Here is a 19230-nt window from a genome sequence, read left to right on the forward strand (position 1 = left end):
TCAGGAGAAACATTAGGAGGAAATGGGTCAACATGAACCAATTCATCCTTAGTAATAGGAACAGGGGTGGAAGGTATAGTATAGTAGGGTAGTTTTTCTAAAAAAGTGACATGCCTAGACACATATAGCTTTTTGGTGGAAGGATCATAGCACCGATAACCTTTCTGATTAATGCCATACCCTAAAAAGACACATAGGACACAACGAGAACTAAGCTTGGAGCGCGCCCGTTTAGGAAGAAGCACAAAGCACGCAGAACCAAAAATGCGAAGAAGAGAATAATTGGGAGTAACACCAAAAAGACGCTCATACGGAGATGAGCCTGAGAGAAGAGGAGTAGGCATCCGATTGAGAAGATATGCAGCAGTGAGCACAGCTTCTCCCCAGAAAACAGAAGGGACAAAAGATGAGAGCAACAAAGAGCGAGCTGTATCAAGGAGATGGCGATGTTTGCGCTCAGCTCGACCATTTTGTGCAGGAGTGTCAGAACATGAAGACTGATGAATAGTTCCATGAGTAGCTAAATACTCCTCAAACTCAGACAAGTAATACTCACCCCCCAAATCAGAACGAAGAATTTTAATGGTGGTAGAAAATTGAGTGCGAATCATGGAGTGAAAATTAGAATATATTTTGTAAAAATCAGATTTTCGAGTCATCAAATAAACCCAAGTAAACCGACTGTAATCATCCACAAAAGCTACATAATATTGCGAACCACCTTTGGTAACTATAGGGGAAGGACCCCAAACATCAGTATGGACCAATTGAAAAGGAGAAGATGAAATAGAACTACTTTTATTAAAAGGAAGAGCAGACATTTTAGCCAGTTTACAACCACGACACTCAGAAATATCACTAATGGGAAAATTGCCTAAATGTCCAGACCTAACTAACATCCTCAACCGATCACTCGACAGATGACCTAACCTAGAATGCCAAATATAAAACAAAGATGACTTATTGTTTAAACAAAAAGAAGACAATGCAGTAGAAGACACTTCTAGAGGAACATGCAAGCTCTCCAAGATATATAGTTCTCCAACTCTACGCCCGATCCCAATCTGCCTCTTGGATACCCGGTCCTGTACAACACAATGAGAAGAAGAGAAAACAACATCAAAACCGGAATCAGATAATTGACTAATAGAAATAAGACTGAGTGAGAGGTGAGGCACATAAAATACAGGAGAAAGAGACAAATGGGAGCAGGAAATAGAACCAACAGAGTGTACAGGCATAGAAGAACCATTAGCAGTAGCAATAGTGATAGAAGAAGAAGGAGAGACACAATTACTGAGGAGAGATGCAACAGGGGTCATATGATGTGAACAACCAGAATCAAAGATCCACGAAGTATGGATATTACCTGAAGAGGATGAACCAGACAAACCGAATTGAGTGGTAGTCATAGCGGAGGCTTGGGACGAAAGATTTGGATTGGCCACCATGAAAGACTTGAACTGCTCAAACATAGACTGCATATTGGAAGATGGATCATTCTCAGAAACTGGTGCAGAAAAGGCGGCAGATGAGCGAGATCCTGAAAATGTCGGCTTAGCGAATGGTGAACCAGATGAACGACCCTTGGGCTGCAAAAGTTTAGGACATGCATGTTTCCAATGGCCTTTTTGATGACAGAAGCTGCACTCATCCATGGAAACCCGAGGCTTGGGCTTACCAGTAACTTGAAATAAATGAGAAGATGGGGTGGGCAAAAGCGGAGGAGTGGCAAAAACTGACTGGGAAGCAGGAGTACCATGAGCCACCTTAAATCGAGTTTCTTCCGCAATAAGCTCACGGACAGCACCATCCACAGAAGGCAAGGGAGACCGATGAAGAATAGCTCCCCGAAGTGGCTCAAATTGATCACGAAGGGCCATGAGAAATTGAACAAGATGTTGTTTCTCCCGATACTTGATATAACTGTCAAGTAACTGCAAATCGGACGGTTCCATCAAAGCAAGCTGATCCCAATAAGTAGTCATCTCATTGTAGAACTCCTGAATGGACTTATCTTTCTGACTAGCACTGCGAATAGACATCTCAAGTTCATACTGCTTTGCAAAGTTAGACTCAAGGTACATAGTCTTCAAATAGTCCCAAACTTGTTTAGAAGTAGAATACTTGGAAAAATTCATACCAATGGTAGTTTAAACTGAATTATGAAACCAAGTAAGAATTTGTGCATTTTCCTTATCCCATTTAGCAACATCGGCCTCAGTTTCTTGAGATTCCACAGGTCTAATAGTCGTACCAATAACATAATTCCACATACCTTTACCCATTATAAAATTTTTCATCACATGAGACCAATAAGAATAATTGGTACCATCTAATTTAGTAGTAATAGCTTGCAATTTATCATCAGCCATATTGTATAACCAAACTACAGTACATTCAAAACAGAGTGAAAGGCAGCAGAGAAGAGAGAGAGATGAATGACCTGTCAAGAGTAGCAATGCACTCTTCTCATAACCACGACAACCTATACACCAGAGAGCAGTGATGGAGGTTCACCGTTTACACGCGCTAGGTCGAAATAGAGAGAAGATCAGCGAGATACCCAACCTAGGTCTCCGAATGAACCAGGGACCAGCGATGGAAGCTTCCTAGGGTTTCGATGACGACCTTGCGAAGAAAGAGACAGAGCTGCGATGGCCTTGCGAAGAGAGAGACAGAGCTGCGATGGCCTTGCGATAGAAGGAGAGAGAGCTACGATGTGCGATGAGAGACAGAGCTGCAATGGTCGATGATGACCTGCGAGGTATGCTACTGTTTGTCACTTGGCTCTGATACCATGATAACAGATGACAAAACTTGTGTATATTAATCAATCAAAAGAAGAATTACAAAATATATAAACGAAACCCTAATAATCCCTAATAATCTAAAGTACTAAACTATCCTTAATGAATAATATAAACTACATAATTCACAACCACAACGTCTCATTTTGGGGAGAGGAACATTATGAAGTTGTGTTCGCATTGTCAAGCCAATCATGTCGGCTCAATGACACGACGACGCCACCATACCCTCCTCCACAACAACACTTTTGCAGCACCCAATTTACAAATCCCCACACAACTTACATCGTAATCAATTGTTCAACGAATTTTACAATGTTACCTTAAAAATCAACAAAGTGCGCTAGGCGACACTCAAATATGTCCAATCGCGAATAACTATTTCTTAACAAGATGTTGATTGAGGAATAAACATTAGGAACTGAACGTCACGCACATCAAATTATCATAGTGCCAAGTTGTCTTAATTATAATGTGTCCCAATGCTCATTTCCACCCCTGGTGGTATGTTAAAATTTGGAAAACTATTAACATTGCATAATCTGACGAAATATTAACACAATAAACACATAACCAGACATTTATAAGCAAAAAAGTGACATAAATTAATACGGAACCAAACATTTTTACGAGCAAAATCTCTTGTGCATAACCACCATACTAACACGTCACCCAACTTTGTGGCCAGTGTTTCGATATTAATACCCAACCTATGGGTCAACAATATGAAATCCCAAACAGGGTAACCAAAATAAGATTTTATTGGTGTTTCATCCATTTAAAAACTCAAAACCAAACAAAAAATATTTTTGGTACAATGGAGGCAATTTTCCATATTTTAGTCATTATATAACGATAATGGTCATGGTGATTGTCAATGGTCATAGTGATGGTGGGATGCGAATGAGTAGGTAGAAAGTGAACATCTTCCAGCTTTGACTCAACCTAAAAATATAAAATAGCCACCATGAGAGTCGGATTACAATTCTGATAGCGATTGATGACAAAGAAGAACTAAAATCAGCATTAGGAGCGGCATGAACATGAATAGCCCTACCACCACCAAAGGCAGCTCAATTTGACTGACTATACCAAACTGCGACTCACCTGCTTCTATCTAAGCTACCATTTAAATCCGACACAATTTATATATCAATTTCAACTAACAAAATAAACTCTTTCTTCTAGAATTCCCCACATAAAAATTTCCATACAAATCCAACTGTACATTATTCAATTTTTTTTCGGCACATAGAGCCACATTTCAAACAGACAGAGGCGAGGCTATAAACAAAACAAAACAAAAAATAATAATAATAATAATATAGAAACATCATTCAAGAAATCCTAAGGACTCAATACCCAACTCCACAAATGCCACTTTGTTGTCGTCTTTTCTCGGATTCTCTCTTATATCCATCCTTCACAAACACTTCTGTGCGCTTGATCTGGGGCATCTCACTTAGGCCACCAACGAGATAATTGAACTCGAAGCAGCTCTCTACAAGTATAAATGCTCTAGCTGTTCGTATCTGGCCCTATATAAGGAAGCAAAAACAAAGCTAACTACGTCATTACTGTTTGTTTGTTGCTATCTTGCTGCCATTTGAGATCAATGGTTCCGTCTTTTTCTTCCCTCATGAGAAACTTGTCAACTTGTGAAGCAGCTTGCCGACCTTCTGAGATGGCCCAAACTACCAGAGACTGGCCACGCCGACAATCCCCCGCTGCAAACACACCTTCCACATTGGTTGAGAAGCGGCCATAGTCTGCCTTGAAGTTTGATCTATTGTCTCTCTCCAAGCCCAGTTTCTCTGGTAGTGTCTGAAGGAATTGAGCATCACAAAAATAGTAGAATATCAGTTTGCATAGAATTCTATCATAAACATGTATATAAATGTGAATATAGGTGATGTATTGAGAAGGAATAGATTCATTTTCATGGAGCATCCAAAGTAAATTTTGTTTTCTAAATCTATTTTTTGAAAACACTAAAACTAATTTGATAAAAAAAAATAATGAAAATTTTAAAAGCACTTGCCTTTTTCATATTATTCTCTCTCTCTCTCTCTCTCTCTCTCTCTATCTCTTTTTTAGGTGCAAAAATAGTTTTTGAAAATTCAAAAGCATCTTTTTGGGATTCTAAAAACAAAACCAAACATATTTGAATCAGGCTTTTGGAAGAAGTCGAAAAGACCATTTGGGGGTTAAGGAAAAAATTTAGGTGAACATTATTTAAAAAAATCACAAAATTACCATTAATTTTCATTATTGCATAAGTTCAATTTTGTAAAGGAACCAAGACAATATATATCAATGACTGGAACTAAATTTAACTTGCGCTATTCTGACCAATAGTTTAGATTTTCCAAGTTGTAAGAGAAACTATCCTAGTTGTCCAGCTCACTTCCAACAATTACTCTTGATCAGAAACTGAACACAGTTATCGGTTCAACATAGAGAAATTAAACTAGAGTTGTAGATGAGAATACTAACCGACTCAGGACCAAGGAAGCCCATAGCCAGTAGGACCAGGTCTGCCTCAATCATCTCCTCGCTGCCTTCAATTTCCTTAAATTGAAACTTGCCACCAGCATCCTTCTCCCATTTGACACGTACCACCTCAAGTCCTTTCACATTCCCATTTTCATCTCCCACAAACCGCTTAGTCAATACCTCATAAGACCTTGGGTCTTTGCCAAACTTGGAAGCAGCTTCCTGATGCCCATAATCTACACGGAATACGCGAGGCCACTGCAAAACAAGAAATTTGAAAGGAATAAATCATTGAATGACTACAACAAGGCATCAAATGGGATGATATTTTCACAATTTTTGCATTTCTTAAATTACACCGACACAAATTTCAACATGTATTCCAAAATATCCACCAATTAACACAACCTGCATCATTGATTATTTTCTAAAATCTTAGGCCTCGTTTGGCAAGAGGCTATTTTAGCCAATTAGCCAAAAAGTTACTAAATTAGCCAAAAAGCCAACAACCCATACCAAAAAGTCAAAGATTCTCTTTTCTCTCTACTTTTTGCACATCTTTTCGTAATTAGCCAAAAAGTCATCCCAAACATACAAGTTTTTTTTACCTACCTTTTTAGCCAAATAGCCAAAAAGTTACTAAATTAGCCTGTTTCCAAACGAGGCCTTAGGCACTCTTATTATGACGTGTTGCTTTTACTTGCTCCAATCAAAACATAATTGAATAGTTACCATTTTTTAACCCATTTTGTTAATGGATTACCCATTCACATATATGTTCACTGTTTCATTGGGGTGGGACCAAATGGCCCTGCCTAGGCCGAGTTCTTGGTCATAATAATAATAATAATAATAATAATAAAATAATAATTAAATAAAAAAAATCTACATTTTGCTTGATTTCAGTTGTCATATTATGCAGTCTACAAACCTGAGGCCAAGGGTTGCCTGGAGCCCTGGTTAGAGGCGGCTCAGGGAGAAGCTCCAAATTTACAATGCTACTGCAACCATGGCGGATAGATGTTCCTATGCAATCTGTACCAGTGTCACCTCCACCAATTACCACTACCTTCTTACCCTTGGCAGATATGTATTTACCATCCTCGAGATTGCTATCAAGCAAACTTTTGGTATTTGCGTGAAGAAACTCCATAGCAAAATGGACCCCTGATAGCTCCCGTCCAGGTACAGGTAGGTCCCTGTAACCAATATTTTGTTCACAAATTGTTACAATGTTCTAAAGAAAACTGTAAATGAGATTTTTTATTCATAAATAAATTAAAAGACAAACATACCTTGGTTTTGTGGCACCTACAGCTAAAACAATTGCATCGTTCTCCTTTTGAAGCCGATCTAGGCAATACAAGGGATCTTTTCCAACAATGGCATTAACCACAAAATTGATTCCCTCCTTTGCCATAAGGTCAACCCGTCGTTGAACTATATCAACTTTATCAGCCTTCATGTTAGGAACTCCGTACATCATAAGGCCCCCAATACGATCGGCACGCTCAAACACAGTCACGAAATGACCCATTCTATTCAACTGATCAGCAGCAGCCAAGCCAGCAGGTCCACTCCCAACTACAGCAACTCTTTTCCTGTAAAAGCAAGGATATTTAGAATCTATTTTCCCGGTAAGTTAAACAGAAATAACGATCTGCTCAGAAAGTATGGAAGAGCTAAGAAGCATACCCGGTCCTTCTGAGGGGAGGTCGTGGAACCATCCATCCTTCCTCAAAAGCTTTATCTATGATAGAGCATTCAATGCTTTTTATAGATACAGGATTTTCAATAATACCAAGAACGCAAGAACCCTCACAAGGTGCAGGGCACACCCGACCAGTAAACTCTGGGAAGTTATTAGTCTCTAGAAGCCGATCTAATGCTTCACGCCATCTATTTTGGTACACTAACTCGTTGAATTCAGGTATTTTATTGCCCAGAGGACATCCCGAATTCTCCTACGATTTAGTCAAAAAGAGAAATTAAAGACAAAACTGAAATAATTGGGCAGAAGATTAAGAAATTTTGAAATGAGAAGTAAGAGAGAGCAATTATCTCACCTGATGGCAGAAAGGAGTACCACAGTCCATACAGCGAGCAGATTGTGTCTTTAGAAGTGCGCTGGGCTTGGCTTTTTCCATGACCTCATTCCAATCATTCATCCGAACATTGGGATCCCTGTACGAGATGCTTTCACGCTCATAAACAATAAATCCCCTATTTTTTATAGCATCTGGAACTCGAGATGGCCTTTTCAACAGTTCAGCCTCTTCAACTTTCTGCAGATTCCAGTCAAAACCAAATGTCAAGTCTAGTTCAAGCATTTACTAATAATAATAAAAAAAATGCTCACCTGGAATTTCTTTCAAATTATATCCATTTTTTTTATGACAACGACCTCAAATCTCATCAATCATTAAAATCATACAATACTACAAGTATAGAAGAAGGATTCAGAGAAAGATTAATAAATGAACAAATCAATGGACCTCATTGCCTTTCTCATTCAAGGAAAAAGCTGCCAACTTCTTAAGCTCTTCAAAAGCATCTTTCTCCATCACTTCTCCGTCTTCTTGCTCATCAGCTTCTTCAGCAGCCCCTGCTGCCTTTGAAATTTCCCCTTCTTTTTTTCTTGCAAGAATCCGCTTATAATCCCTAGGGAAGACCTTAACAAATTTGGGCAAAAGATTATCAAAATCAGCAAGCACTTCCTTGGCTAGTTGGCTGTTTGTGTGACGCTGATGTTGCTGTATCATCATTCTTAGTGTCATAATATCCTCTTCTTCTTCAACTCTATCAAGATCTACCAGCTCATGATTGCATCGTAAATGAAACTTGGCGTCCACATCAAGAACATACGCAATGCCACCACTCATGCCAGCAGCAAAATTCCTCCCAGTTTTTCCAAGCACAACAACAGTCCCACCAGTCATGTACTCGCATCCATGATCACCAACACCTTCTACAACTGCTTTAACCCCAGAATTACGGACACAAAATCTTTCTGCTGCCATTCCATTAAAATATGCCTCCCCAACGGTTGCTCCATAGAGAGCCACGTTACCGATCACAATGTTTTCCTTTGGATCAAATCTGCTTCCTTTTGGAGGATAAACAACAATCTTCCCACCTGATAGTCCTTTACCAACGTAGTCATTGCTATCACCTTCAAGCTCCAGTGTGACGCCAGGGCAGAGAAAAGCACCAAGGCTCTGGCCCGCACTTCCATGGAGCTTGATATGGATGGTATCGGCTGGAAGTCCCACCATGTGATAACGCTTTGTCACTTCATGGCTAAGCATTGTTCCAACGGCACGATTTATATTGCAAATTGGTGTTTCGATGTACACAGGAAGACCTTTTTCTAAAGCAGCTTTGGACAGAGTTATAAGTTCATTATCCAAAGCCATGTCCAAACCATGATCTTGTTTCTGTACACAATACTGGGCAGCTTCTGGCCGGATGTCAGCAGCAGGCCTGAGTAATAGGGAGAGATCAATATTATTTAGCTTTTCATTTGTCTTTGTCACTTCTTTATCCAGTTCGAGCATATCTGATCGACCAACCATTTCATTGATTGTCCGAAACCCAAGCTGAGACATGATTTGTCTCACCTCCTCTGCCAGCATGAAGAAAAAGTTTATCACATGTTCAGGTTCTCCAGCAAACTTCTCTCGAAGCACGGGATCTTGGGTAGCAATGCCAACTGGACAAGTGTTTTTGTGGCACTTCCGCATCATGATGCATCCGAGCGTAATGAGTGGAGCTGTGCTGAAACCAAACTCCTCTGCACCAAGTAGTGCAGCAATGGCCACATCTCTGCCAGTTTTCAGTTGGCCATCTGTCTGGAGAACTGTTCGGCCACGAAGGTCATTAGCAACTAGAGTTTGATGAGTTTCGGCAAGACCAAGTTCCCATGGGAGGCCAGCACTCTTGATGCCAGTCCATCGGGAGGCACCTGTACCTCCATCATGACCAGAGATCAAGACATGATCAGCATGACCCTTCACAACCCCACTAGCAATTACTCCCACACCAGCTTCAGACACCAACTTCACACTAATTCGAGCCCCTGGATTGGCATTCTACAAATTATGGATAAAGAAGTCAGGTATACTATACTATGCAACTGACAATATTGGAGCACGCATAGAAGCAGCTTATAAGGCACGCAATGAGATAAAAATCATCATGCACTCCATAGAAAATTGTAGAAGCATCAATGCATGTACTTACCTTAAGATCGTGAATCAATTGAGCAAGATCTTCAATTGAATAAATATCATGATGTGGAGGTGGGCTGATTAGTCCCACCCCAGCAGTAGAATTCCTAGTGACAGCAATGTCTCCAATAACCTTGTGGCCAGGAAGTTCACCACCTTCACCAGGCTTGGCCCCCTGAGCATTATGGAAGTCAAAAATTAATAATAAATCCAATGAACAAAGGATAAACAAGTTCAGTTCATATCCTCACCAAATGCCAAAGGTAGGTATCAGTTAAAGATGCAAAGACACACAGAGGTGCTTCGCAGACACAGCATCATCTGTCCATGAACATAAATTCATAAACAAGAGGAACCTCTATTCCAATAGGAATACAGGGGCTAACAGGGATGGATGAACAATAACAACAGAAACATAAACCAAGAAAGAAAATTTGAAGTTCAAATGTATGTCATCAAAATATACCTGAGCCATTTTTATCTGTAGCTCATCAGCATTAGTAAGGTAATAACTTGAAACACCGAATCTTCCACTTGCAACCTGCTTAATTGCACTCCTTTTTGGATTCCTTGAACCATCTGGAAGAGGTTCCATACGGGATGGGTTCTCACCTCCCTCACCTAGAAAGAAGTCGCATAAAGTAAGTTCAAGGAAAGAAGCATGTGAAAAAGCTAATACCCTTGAGAAGCAACTTAAGTTGGCGCTAATAGAAGGAAAGTTACAAAAAAAACTGACAATTTTATGGATAAACAAGGTTACAAAACTGAATGAAGAAGTGAACAAATAAATGGATATTGTAGGAGCATTCAAGGAGGGGGGGAAATGCAAAACAATGAGTTCAAAAAGCACGCTCCACGGGAGTTGAATAATTATTTTTATCAAAATAACTTTTTGACATTAAAAATTAAAAAAGAAAAGTCATCAATAACAGAAGAATGATTATTCTATGCTTTCCACAAGTTAAGCAACATAAAGGACGACAACATGATGTACACCTGAACCAAACACCACCAAATTCTTCCCAAACATTCAGACTATTCAACACTGATAGAACATGCTCAGATTACATTACTTCACACAAATAACTATGGGAGAATCTTATTAAGGGCATACCTGTGTTTGACTTTCCCCCAATTGTGTTCATAGCAATGGCAAGGGTGGTGTGTGCCTCCAAGGATATTGATCCATAACTCATGGCCCCAGTACAAAACCGTTTTACAATCTCACTGGCTGGTTCCACTTCATCTAGAGGAACGTTCACGTCTGCGTCTTTAAATTTTAGTAGTCCCCGCAAATTGCAGTTTTTATTTAACTCATGTATGCGCTTTGAGTATTCTTTATAGGCAGCAACACTATTCCCTCTGGTAGCCTCTTGCAGCTTAGCTATAGCAAGGGGGTCGTTCAGGTGGACCTCGCCACCTTTCCTCCAGTGATAATCACCAGGATTGGGCAACGATACAGCCTCTGCACTTCCAGGAGGGAAGCCCCGTGTAGGAAATGCCAGCTCATGCAACTGAAGGGCATCACTGGCAAGCACTTCAAATGTTGACCCCTCAACTCTGCTCGGAGTTCCAGCAAAGCACCTCTCCATCACTTCGGATGAAAGGCCCACTGCTTCAAAAATCTGAGCACCCTTGTACGAGGCCAAAGTAGATATCCCCATCTTGGCAAGAACCTTCATCATTCCATAGTGGCTTGCTTTGAAGTACTTTTTGACAAGCTCATCTTTTGAGTGGAACTCACCACTTGCTTTGGGTGGAATCTTTCCATCAACCTGCAGTCTCCAAATGGCATCTATGGCCAAATAAGGGCATACAGCATCAGCACCAAATCCAACCACTGTACAAAAATGGTGCACTTCACGAGGCTCAGCAGATTCAACAACTAACCCAATTTGAGTCCTTTCAAGATTTTTAACTAGATGATGATGGACAGCACCAACAGCCAAAAGGGAGCTTACAGCAACACGCTTTGATGAAAATGCTACACAATTAAACAAATTACAAATAAGTTATTTCATATAATAATAACATATTTTTTATTAAAGAATAAAGAATATTCAGAAATATATATTTTTCAGGTACAACACTAGTTTAAGACATGTAGTACCTCTGTCAGAAAGCACCAGTGTCGTATAACCTTCGTTAATTGCATCATGCGCTTCAGAACAGATCCTATCCAGGGTCTCCTCCAAACCCTTCCTACCACGGTCTTTAGAATATGTTATATCAAGAATTTTGCTGCGCCAGCCTCTGTAGTTCATCTTTTTAATTGCTTCCATTTGTTCAATGGATAAAAGGGGACCTTTCAGTGAGAGGCGATGACATTGTTCTTCAGTGGTCTCAGTAAGATCACCTTCTGGACCAATCATGCACTCCATGGACGTGACTATCTTCTCCCGGATAGGATCAATAGGAGGGTTTGTAACCTGAGCAAACATCTGCTTGAAATACTCAAATGTGAGTTTCTCTCTGTTTGACATCACAGCCAATGGAGCATCGTTTCCCATTGAACCAAGGGCCTCAATACCATCCTTTGCCATTGGTAGTAGTAGCATCTCCAAGGATTCAACAGTGTAACTGCACAAGAGGCCAGTATTTGAATTTACTTCTCTGCAGAATTGCAACAGTCAAAAGAACTTAAAGTGCAAGAGCAGGCAAAAGAGATAAATACCCAAAAGCCTTTAATGGAGCCAACAATCCATGAATGCCCATATTTTCCATGTTGTCATCATCATTAGATGCCTGGTTACATAAAATAAATACAATCCACATTCAGAACTGCCATGAAGAGGGGCAGGACAAAAAAGGACTGCAACCTCAATGTGCGGAAAGAAGAATAAGCATAATAATTAGAAACTATACTCACTGGCACAACTCCTGCTATAGCTGGAGGAACCCTTTCAGATTCACTAACAGATTCTATTATGTCTTTTAGCTCTATCTTTTGTCTTTGAAGCCACTCTCCATAAGGTCTTGCAAGCGAATACTGTTGCTTCAGTTCTTCATCATCTACAACGACATGCTTATCAAAATCCACGAGAAGCATCATGCCAGGATTAAGTCTTCCTTTCCTACACACATCCTCAGGTGGAATATCAACTACACCAACTTCGCTTGCCATTATAACTCGTCCACTGTGTGTGACATAAAATCGACCTGGACGTAATCCATTTCGGTCCAGTGTAGCTCCAAGATAGCGACCATCAGTAACTGCATATTGCTTTTGGTAAGCACAAACCAAATGCTGCAAGGAAGTAAGACAATGTGAAATCAAAAGGTTTGTAGAACTCTTACATGATATCAGAGCAGGCCCATCCCATGGTTCCATGAGGGCTGAAAAGTATTCATAAAAGGCTTTCCGATGAGGATCCATATTCTTATCATTCTGCCAGGCTTCAGGAATCATCATCATGATCGCTTCAGGAAGACTTCTACCAGCTCGAACTAAAAGCTCAAGAACACCATCGAAAGCACCTAAGAGAAAAGAGAAATTCAGATATAAGGTAATTAATGAAGGCTCAAGCACAAGAAGTGGCACTATTTCTCCTCCTTACACTGGCAATTTAAGTGTCTGCATGCTTCTTACGAATGTTCATGCACCACTATTCAAATTAAGCGGGATGCATGTGTATATGGATGTATGCAAGCACACAAAAACATAAGAGTTAGATTAGAATCAAACCTGAGTCAGATGAACTGGCATCTACAATGGGTAGAAGCTTCTTCATCTCATCCTTTGACAGACCAAGCTCCTTGCACTTCAGAAGACCCTCACGTGCCGTCATCCTATTTGTTAAGGTGTGAAGGTTATTATTAGAAGTATTCAAGTTCCACTAACAATGGCATCAAAATCTCCATTATTCAGGAACAATTAATCCACTACTTGCTTGACAACTTACCAATTTACGTTGCCCCGAAGTGTGTTAATTTCCCCATTATGGCCTAAGACACGCATAGGCTGAGCACGATCCCAGCTAGGAAATGTGTTTGTTGAGAATCTCGAGTGTATCTGCAGGAAAAAAGAGACGCAAAACTTTCAACCCCAATTTCCTACACATTATTGATGATATGGGATTTAACTTTACTAGTGTAAGCATGAAATTGTGTTCAGGGCACTTCAGTAAACAATATACCGCAGTGCCAGTACATGAAAACATGGAAACCCTAAACTACAATTGACCAAACACAATTTCTTTTCCACCACTAAAATGGAAGTTATCCTCAACTGATCATAGAGAACACTGCAGCAAGTTTCTGCAAACACGATTTACTTGATAATGAGGTTCCTTACCAACTCACCAAAAGAATCCAATCCGGCATCCAAATTCAAACAGTAATCAAGGGAGTGGAAGAACTTAAGAGATCATTCATACTTCAATGCCTCAGAAGTCATTCCTCAACCTTGCATCCCTTGGTTGATCCCATGCTGTTCGTTGTTGAAGTATGGAGTCAGTGAACAAAGAAGAAAAGTGAATGAAATATATATTTACCAGGGCCATGTAGCTCGTAAACCTTTCATTGCCAAGATCTGCATAATAGTATTCCTTCAATTGGTCGGGCTTTAACTGACCTTTGTAGACGACAGTCCTGAAACAACACCAGAACAAGTCTTATAATCAGGCTGCAGAGTAGCATTCAACCAAGATTTTATACGTTCTTTGAAAGAAAAAGGCTTACTGAAAAACAAACCTTGATGAGAGAGAACAAATATAGAAGTCTTTAACTCCGCCATGTTGAAGGCTCAAAGCAGCTCGGATTGCTACCATTGAAAGCCTCCTTAATATATATAACTGCAACAAAATAAAAGGAAAAAAGGCAGACTTCCATAAAATTGCTGTATTCATGGACTAAAAGTTTATTTTATTATTACTATTATTTTTTAAATAAAAGGAGGAGAGAGAGAGAGAGAGAGAGAGAGTATAATAAGGCTAATTCTCAAAGTCCTGCACCCAAGTTGATCAAGCAAATTAACTGCACTACAACAGATCAGATACTGTGACGTACAAAGCTATAGAGCATAGAAAAGCAGGTTGCACAAGAAGTGTACAAGTCGAATGAACTGAATTTTTATTGAAATTTAATTTTCTTTTAGAAGGGGCTCATAAATGTTCTGCAGTACCGCTTTAAAATTTTAATGAATTTGAAAGGGAAAAAAAAATTGTATTGAGAAGCAATTAGAACTTGTGATGTGTCAATGAATTTGAAAGGGGGGGAAAAAATTGTATTAGAAGCAATTAGAACTTGTGATGCGTCAATTTGTGTCGATGCTATGACATGTTTGTGTCGATGCTATGACATATCATTTAATTAGGCTCATCCACTGATGCATCTTGATTTTTATAAAGCCAACTGATGTTTCTTTCTTGTAACACTGGACCATAAACCTTAAATTGACCTCCAAAAGACACGAAATTTCCTAGTTTTGCCCCTAAAGATAAATGGATTAGCTTTATGTTGACCTCCAAAAGACACGGAATTTCCCAGTTTTGCCTCTAAAGATAAATGGATTATAGCTAAATAGAAATAGACTAGTACCTGTTGTTCGAAATTAGCTTTTGACCTGGGATTTGGTGTAAGAAACACTTGTTCAATAACAGGTTCTGTTTGCAAAGCGGAATTGCCCAATCCAGAGTTATCTGTTGGGACAGAACGCCAGCCAAGAACAGTATGCCCAAGTGACTCCGCAACCTAGAAATACAATCATGAATTTTCTTAGGAGACAATACATTGCCAAAAACAACAAAGCATACAAGTCCAGGATAAGAAACCAAAATTCACTTCAGCAATTACATATGCACTTCATTTACACATTCAAGTGAAGAGAAGAGAGAGTAATATAAACTGAACAAGTTTTGATCTTAAATTTACCTTTGTAAATACGTTTTTGCTATGTGCCCTTCGTTTTTCAGCTGTGGGCAAGAAGAACATTCCCACAGCGTATTCCCCTGGCTGTGGTAGCTCAAAACCTTCATTTTTGGCGACCTGACACAAGATAACCAAATAAAATCAATAGAATTAAGCCTGGAATCATAATTAGTAGAATAAAAAAGAAAAAGAAAATCATACCTCATTCCACAACATCTCCAATCTTTCACTTATTCATTCGTTAAATTCAAAGTTGATGAATGAAGGGAAGTGAACCCCAATTATTTCATCGAAATTGTATCAAATGAGACACAATTTTCACCAAATCAAAGTTGGATCAAATATTTCACCAAATTTCTAATAGTCAAATTTGATGAAAATTTCAAAACCAGTAAGAATTGGGAATGATTTTCTTCCATAAAAAATTGTTAATTTATAATTATTAATTTTTTTGATAAAAAAAATAATAAAAAAATAAAAATAAAAAAAAAAAAAACTAAGAATTTGATCCGAACCCGATCAAGCTTTTAAATCTACACTCAAATTTTATTCATAATAATAATAACAATAATAACAAGAAGAATAAAAAAGTACAGAATTGGAGATAATCTAACTATTATGTTCTGAAATGAGGTATGAAAATCACCAAAACTATAAATGAAAAGAAAAGCTAATGAATCGTTTAAAAATAAAAAAAGTAGATATTAAAAGATTGATGTATATTATCATACGTACCTCCCTGTAGAACTCGTGAGGAAGAGCGACGAGAATGCCAGCTCCATCACCAGTGTTCGTCTCACAACCACAAGCACCTCTGTGTGACATCCGCACCAACATCTCCACCGCATCTGTCACCTGTAAATCAAACCAAACCAAAAACACTCAAAAAAAAAAAAAAAAACCTTCTTTTTCTTGCTTATATCTGTCTATGTATCTATCTGATCTAATGCATACCGTTTTTCGACTGCTTTCTCCGGATAATTCAGCGACGAATCCAACCCCGCACGAATCCTTATCAAACGATGGATCGTAGAGACCGAGAGGCTTTTCGGGCACTTGCGACAATGCCGATCGCACCACCACTCTTGGATTCGATTGCCGAACATTAAGTCTTTCACTACCAGATGTTTGTAGTCGTGTTCCATAGAATTTATTCTGCAAAACAACTTTCGATCTTCTAGCAAGAGAAGAGGAAGAAGAGGCAAGAGAGTATGCTCTTGATACACCAACTCGACTGAGAGGCACAATATTCAACTGATGATTCACAGGCTTAACGAAAGAAAGTGTCACTGAGTTGTTTGGAGTATGATTAATAGCAGAAGTCGAACCTACCGACATTATCGAAAATCCAAATCTGGCTTTTCTTCGGATCTATGAACGATTTTCGGAGGTCTTTGGATTTTACCAAACTCAGCAAGAAGATTGGTGAAAAAGGTGTCGTTGAATTGATGATCTGAGAGGTAGGGATCGAGATTGAGAAGTTGTTATGAGAAGATTAACATGAATGATACAATTTTTATATTTATATATTTATTTATAAATCAATAATAATTAGGAAGAAGAGTTGCAATCTACTGGGAATTCTACGAGAATCGGGATAGATAAGTAAGAAACGTAATACACGGGAATTTTAATTGGAGAAGGAATAGATGAAGAAAAAAAAGAGAGGAGGGCAGGCACAAAGAGCAATGAGAGACCGACAAATAGGACGGAGGGAGGGTGCAGCTATTTTCTGTTAATCTCTCCTCGGCGATGAAGGAACGGTAGTTGGTGTCCTCCATATATAAAGGGCAAGTCCGGCCCAATTGCATTTTTCACTTTTACTACTCATTTTATCAAAAATAAATAAATAAATAAATTATTAAGGCCAAGTTTGCTATTTTCAAAAAAATTTAAAAAGTCAAAAAATTATTATTCTATTTAAGTCACATCATTTTATTTAAGTCACATCACCTCTCTATCACATTACTTCAAACCCAATCCATACCCAACCCATATTTCATAAAAGGTCAAAAAGTACACTTGTTTAGAACATCCTAAACAACCCCTAAATATTTTTAAGATATCACATGTCTATACTCTAATCAATTATCATTTATTATATCTTTTATATTTCTCAGTCACCCTAACACAATATCCATCTATCTACTTTCTCTACTAATCACAATACTATGACGTATCACATGTCTATACTCTGAAATTACTAAATAATTACACAAAAAGAGTGAGATTGTTTGTGAATTGCTAAATAAATATATTTTTTAATTTTTTTATGTAAAGATGTGCAGAGAACTTAAAATGTGATATGATTTAAAAAAGATAAAAAAAATTAATTTTTTTTTATGCCAAACAAGTTTGGGATTTTTTTATTTAAAAAAAAGGTTTCATTTTAAATTTTTTGAAATTAATTTTTGAATTGTATTTTTTGGTTTTTACTATTGTTTTTTTAATATTTTACATTTTAGATATACTTAATTTAGATATATGTACGAAATTTATAAAAATAAATATAAAATTTACTAAATATAAAAAATAAAAATTTAATATATTTTTATATTTTTTTTATAAATATTTAATTTTCTAAGTATATATTTAGATTAGGTGAACAATAAAGATATCTTCCGAATGTTGGGTCACACATCATATAAAAGTACGTCTCATTTTGTATTTGGTCCCGTATACACTTACTAAAAAAAATTGATTAAAATATTTATAAAAAAATCATTAAAAACAAAAAAAAAATACAAAAAATAAAATATTTAAAAATTCAAAAACCATTTTTAAAAATTTAAAACCCAACAAAATGAATATATTTTGTTTAGTTATTTTATTTTAAATTTGTGTCAAAAAATTTACTAGGCTAGAATGATCAAAAAAGTGAAAAAAAAAAAAAAAGATCAAAAAACTTAACTAAAAGATATAAAAATATATATATGTTGATTTTTTTTCTTTCATAAACTTTTTTTCTACATACATATATATATATATATATATATTTTTTTTTTTTAGTCAACTAAATAGAACTTAAAATGTAAATTTTTTTTAAAATATTTAAAAAATTAAAAACAAAACTGACAAACACCGTATTAAAAAATCATAACTTTAAAAAAGTTAACTTTTTTGTCCGAAAAAAGATGAGCCCAATGACAGTTGACTTTTCTCAATACGTAATGTAAAAGTTTAAATACATTTTAATGTTTATTAATTGAAAAATACTTGGGAGCACTAATTAGTGCTCCCACTAATTAGGTGGCAGTGGGTCCCGTCATTAATGATGTGATGTTTTGATTTTGGAGTTGTGTTTTTTTTTTTTTTTTACTTTTTTAATGCATTAGTGCTATTAGTGGTGATGTTTTTAGTGGGATGAATCATTATTGTTATTAATTTTTTGAGATAAATAAATTAAAGTTTGCCCCTTTCTTATTGGTTTTTTTTTTTTTCACTGCGACTCTTAAACTTTACTCTTTTTATTTGTCCTTCATGTAAAATGCTTATTAATTTTTTGAGATAAATAAATTAAAGTTTGCCCCTTTCTTATTGGTTATTTTTTTTGTCACTTCGACTCTTAAACTTTATTTTTTTTATTTAGTCTTTCATGTTCAAACTTTTTTCAATTTACTTTAAAAATTAATTTATATTTAAAATTAGACAGAAAATTATATATTGACAATCACTAGTATAAAAATATTTTATTATATAACTCACACTTCTAATATAAGCTCAAATTTTGATTTAATAATATACTTTTATATCATATACTAGTTAACATATCATAATCTATCTAATTTTGAATAGAAGTAGTTTTAAGAATAAATTTAAACAATTTT

At 37.2% G+C, this 19230-nt stretch overlaps 2 protein-coding genes across 6 annotated transcripts; both read right to left on the minus strand.

The window, feature by feature from the left end:
- Positions 1 to 782: 782 nt before the first annotated feature.
- Positions 783 to 2826, minus strand: LOC145797294 (uncharacterized). Of its 2 annotated transcripts, XM_082884055.1 has the most exons (3): positions 2447 to 2826; positions 1370 to 2031; positions 783 to 1085 (listed from the first exon to the last, which is right to left on the minus strand). In XM_082884055.1, exons 2-3 carry the CDS (start codon positions 1986 to 1988, stop codon positions 1048 to 1050), a joined length of 657 nt encoding a protein of 218 aa, XP_082740181.1. In that variant the 5' UTR covers positions 1989 to 2031; positions 2447 to 2826; the 3' UTR covers positions 783 to 1047. The 2 variants fall into 2 exon arrangements, with proteins under 2 accessions (XP_082740181.1, XP_082740177.1); XM_082884051.1 differs by lacking the exon at positions 2447 to 2826 and having other exon boundaries at positions 1370 to 2156.
- A 1162-nt stretch (positions 2827 to 3988) lies between these two features.
- On the minus strand, positions 3989 to 17210 carry LOC114310758 (glutamate synthase 1 [NADH], chloroplastic). Of its 4 annotated transcripts, none has more exons than XR_014338662.1 (22): positions 16358 to 17210; positions 16139 to 16258; positions 15407 to 15520; positions 15074 to 15226; positions 14228 to 14328; positions 14029 to 14125; positions 13438 to 13547; positions 13221 to 13324; positions 12833 to 13012; positions 12405 to 12748; positions 12210 to 12280; positions 11646 to 12115; positions 10650 to 11519; positions 10002 to 10156; positions 9549 to 9710; positions 7802 to 9397; positions 7373 to 7591; positions 7002 to 7270; positions 6602 to 6907; positions 5973 to 6505; positions 5307 to 5740; positions 3989 to 4634 (listed from the first exon to the last, which is right to left on the minus strand). XR_014338662.1 is itself a non-coding variant. In XM_028256854.2 (22 exons), the coding sequence occupies exons 1-22, from the start codon at positions 16739 to 16741 to the stop codon at positions 4377 to 4379; spliced, it is 6609 nt and encodes a 2202-aa protein (XP_028112655.2). In that variant the 5' UTR covers positions 16742 to 17210; the 3' UTR covers positions 3989 to 4376. The 4 variants fall into 4 exon arrangements, 3 of the variants coding, with proteins under 3 accessions (XP_028112655.2, XP_028112656.2, XP_028112657.2); XM_028256854.2 differs by having other exon boundaries at positions 5307 to 5564; positions 6238 to 6505; XM_028256855.2 differs by lacking the exons at positions 14228 to 14328; positions 15074 to 15226; positions 15407 to 15520; positions 16139 to 16258; positions 16358 to 17210 and adding an exon at positions 13838 to 13964 and having other exon boundaries at positions 5307 to 5564; positions 6238 to 6505; positions 14051 to 14117.
- Between the last annotated feature and the right edge of the window lie 2020 nt (positions 17211 to 19230).

The sequence above is a fragment of the Camellia sinensis genome, chromosome 1, assembly GCF_055761805.1.
Source record: "Camellia sinensis isolate YWXY chromosome 1, ASM5576180v1, whole genome shotgun sequence".
In the NCBI taxonomy this organism is placed as follows: Eukaryota; Viridiplantae; Streptophyta; class Magnoliopsida; order Ericales; family Theaceae; genus Camellia; species Camellia sinensis.

Coding starts and splice junctions, on each gene's coding strand:
- LOC145797294 (XM_082884051.1), bottom strand. CDS start 2,141: ATGAATTTTTCCAAGTATTCTACTTCTAAACAAGTTTGGGACTATTTG. Junction 1,086..1,369: donor GTCTGGTTCATCCTCTTCAG/GTAATATCCATA, acceptor TGTGTTGTACAG/GACCGGGTATCCAAGAGGCA.
- LOC114310758 (XM_028256854.2), bottom strand. CDS start 16,741: ATGTCGGTAGGTTCGACTTCTGCTATTAATCATACTCCAAACAACTCA. Junction 14,126..14,227: donor ATTTGTTCTCTCTCATCAAG/GTTTGTTTTTCA, acceptor GTGTTGTTTCAG/GACTGTCGTCTACAAAGGTC. Junction 10,157..10,649: donor TGGGGGAAAGTCAAACACAG/GTATGCCCTTAA, acceptor ACTTCTTTCTAG/GTGAGGGAGGTGAGAACCCA.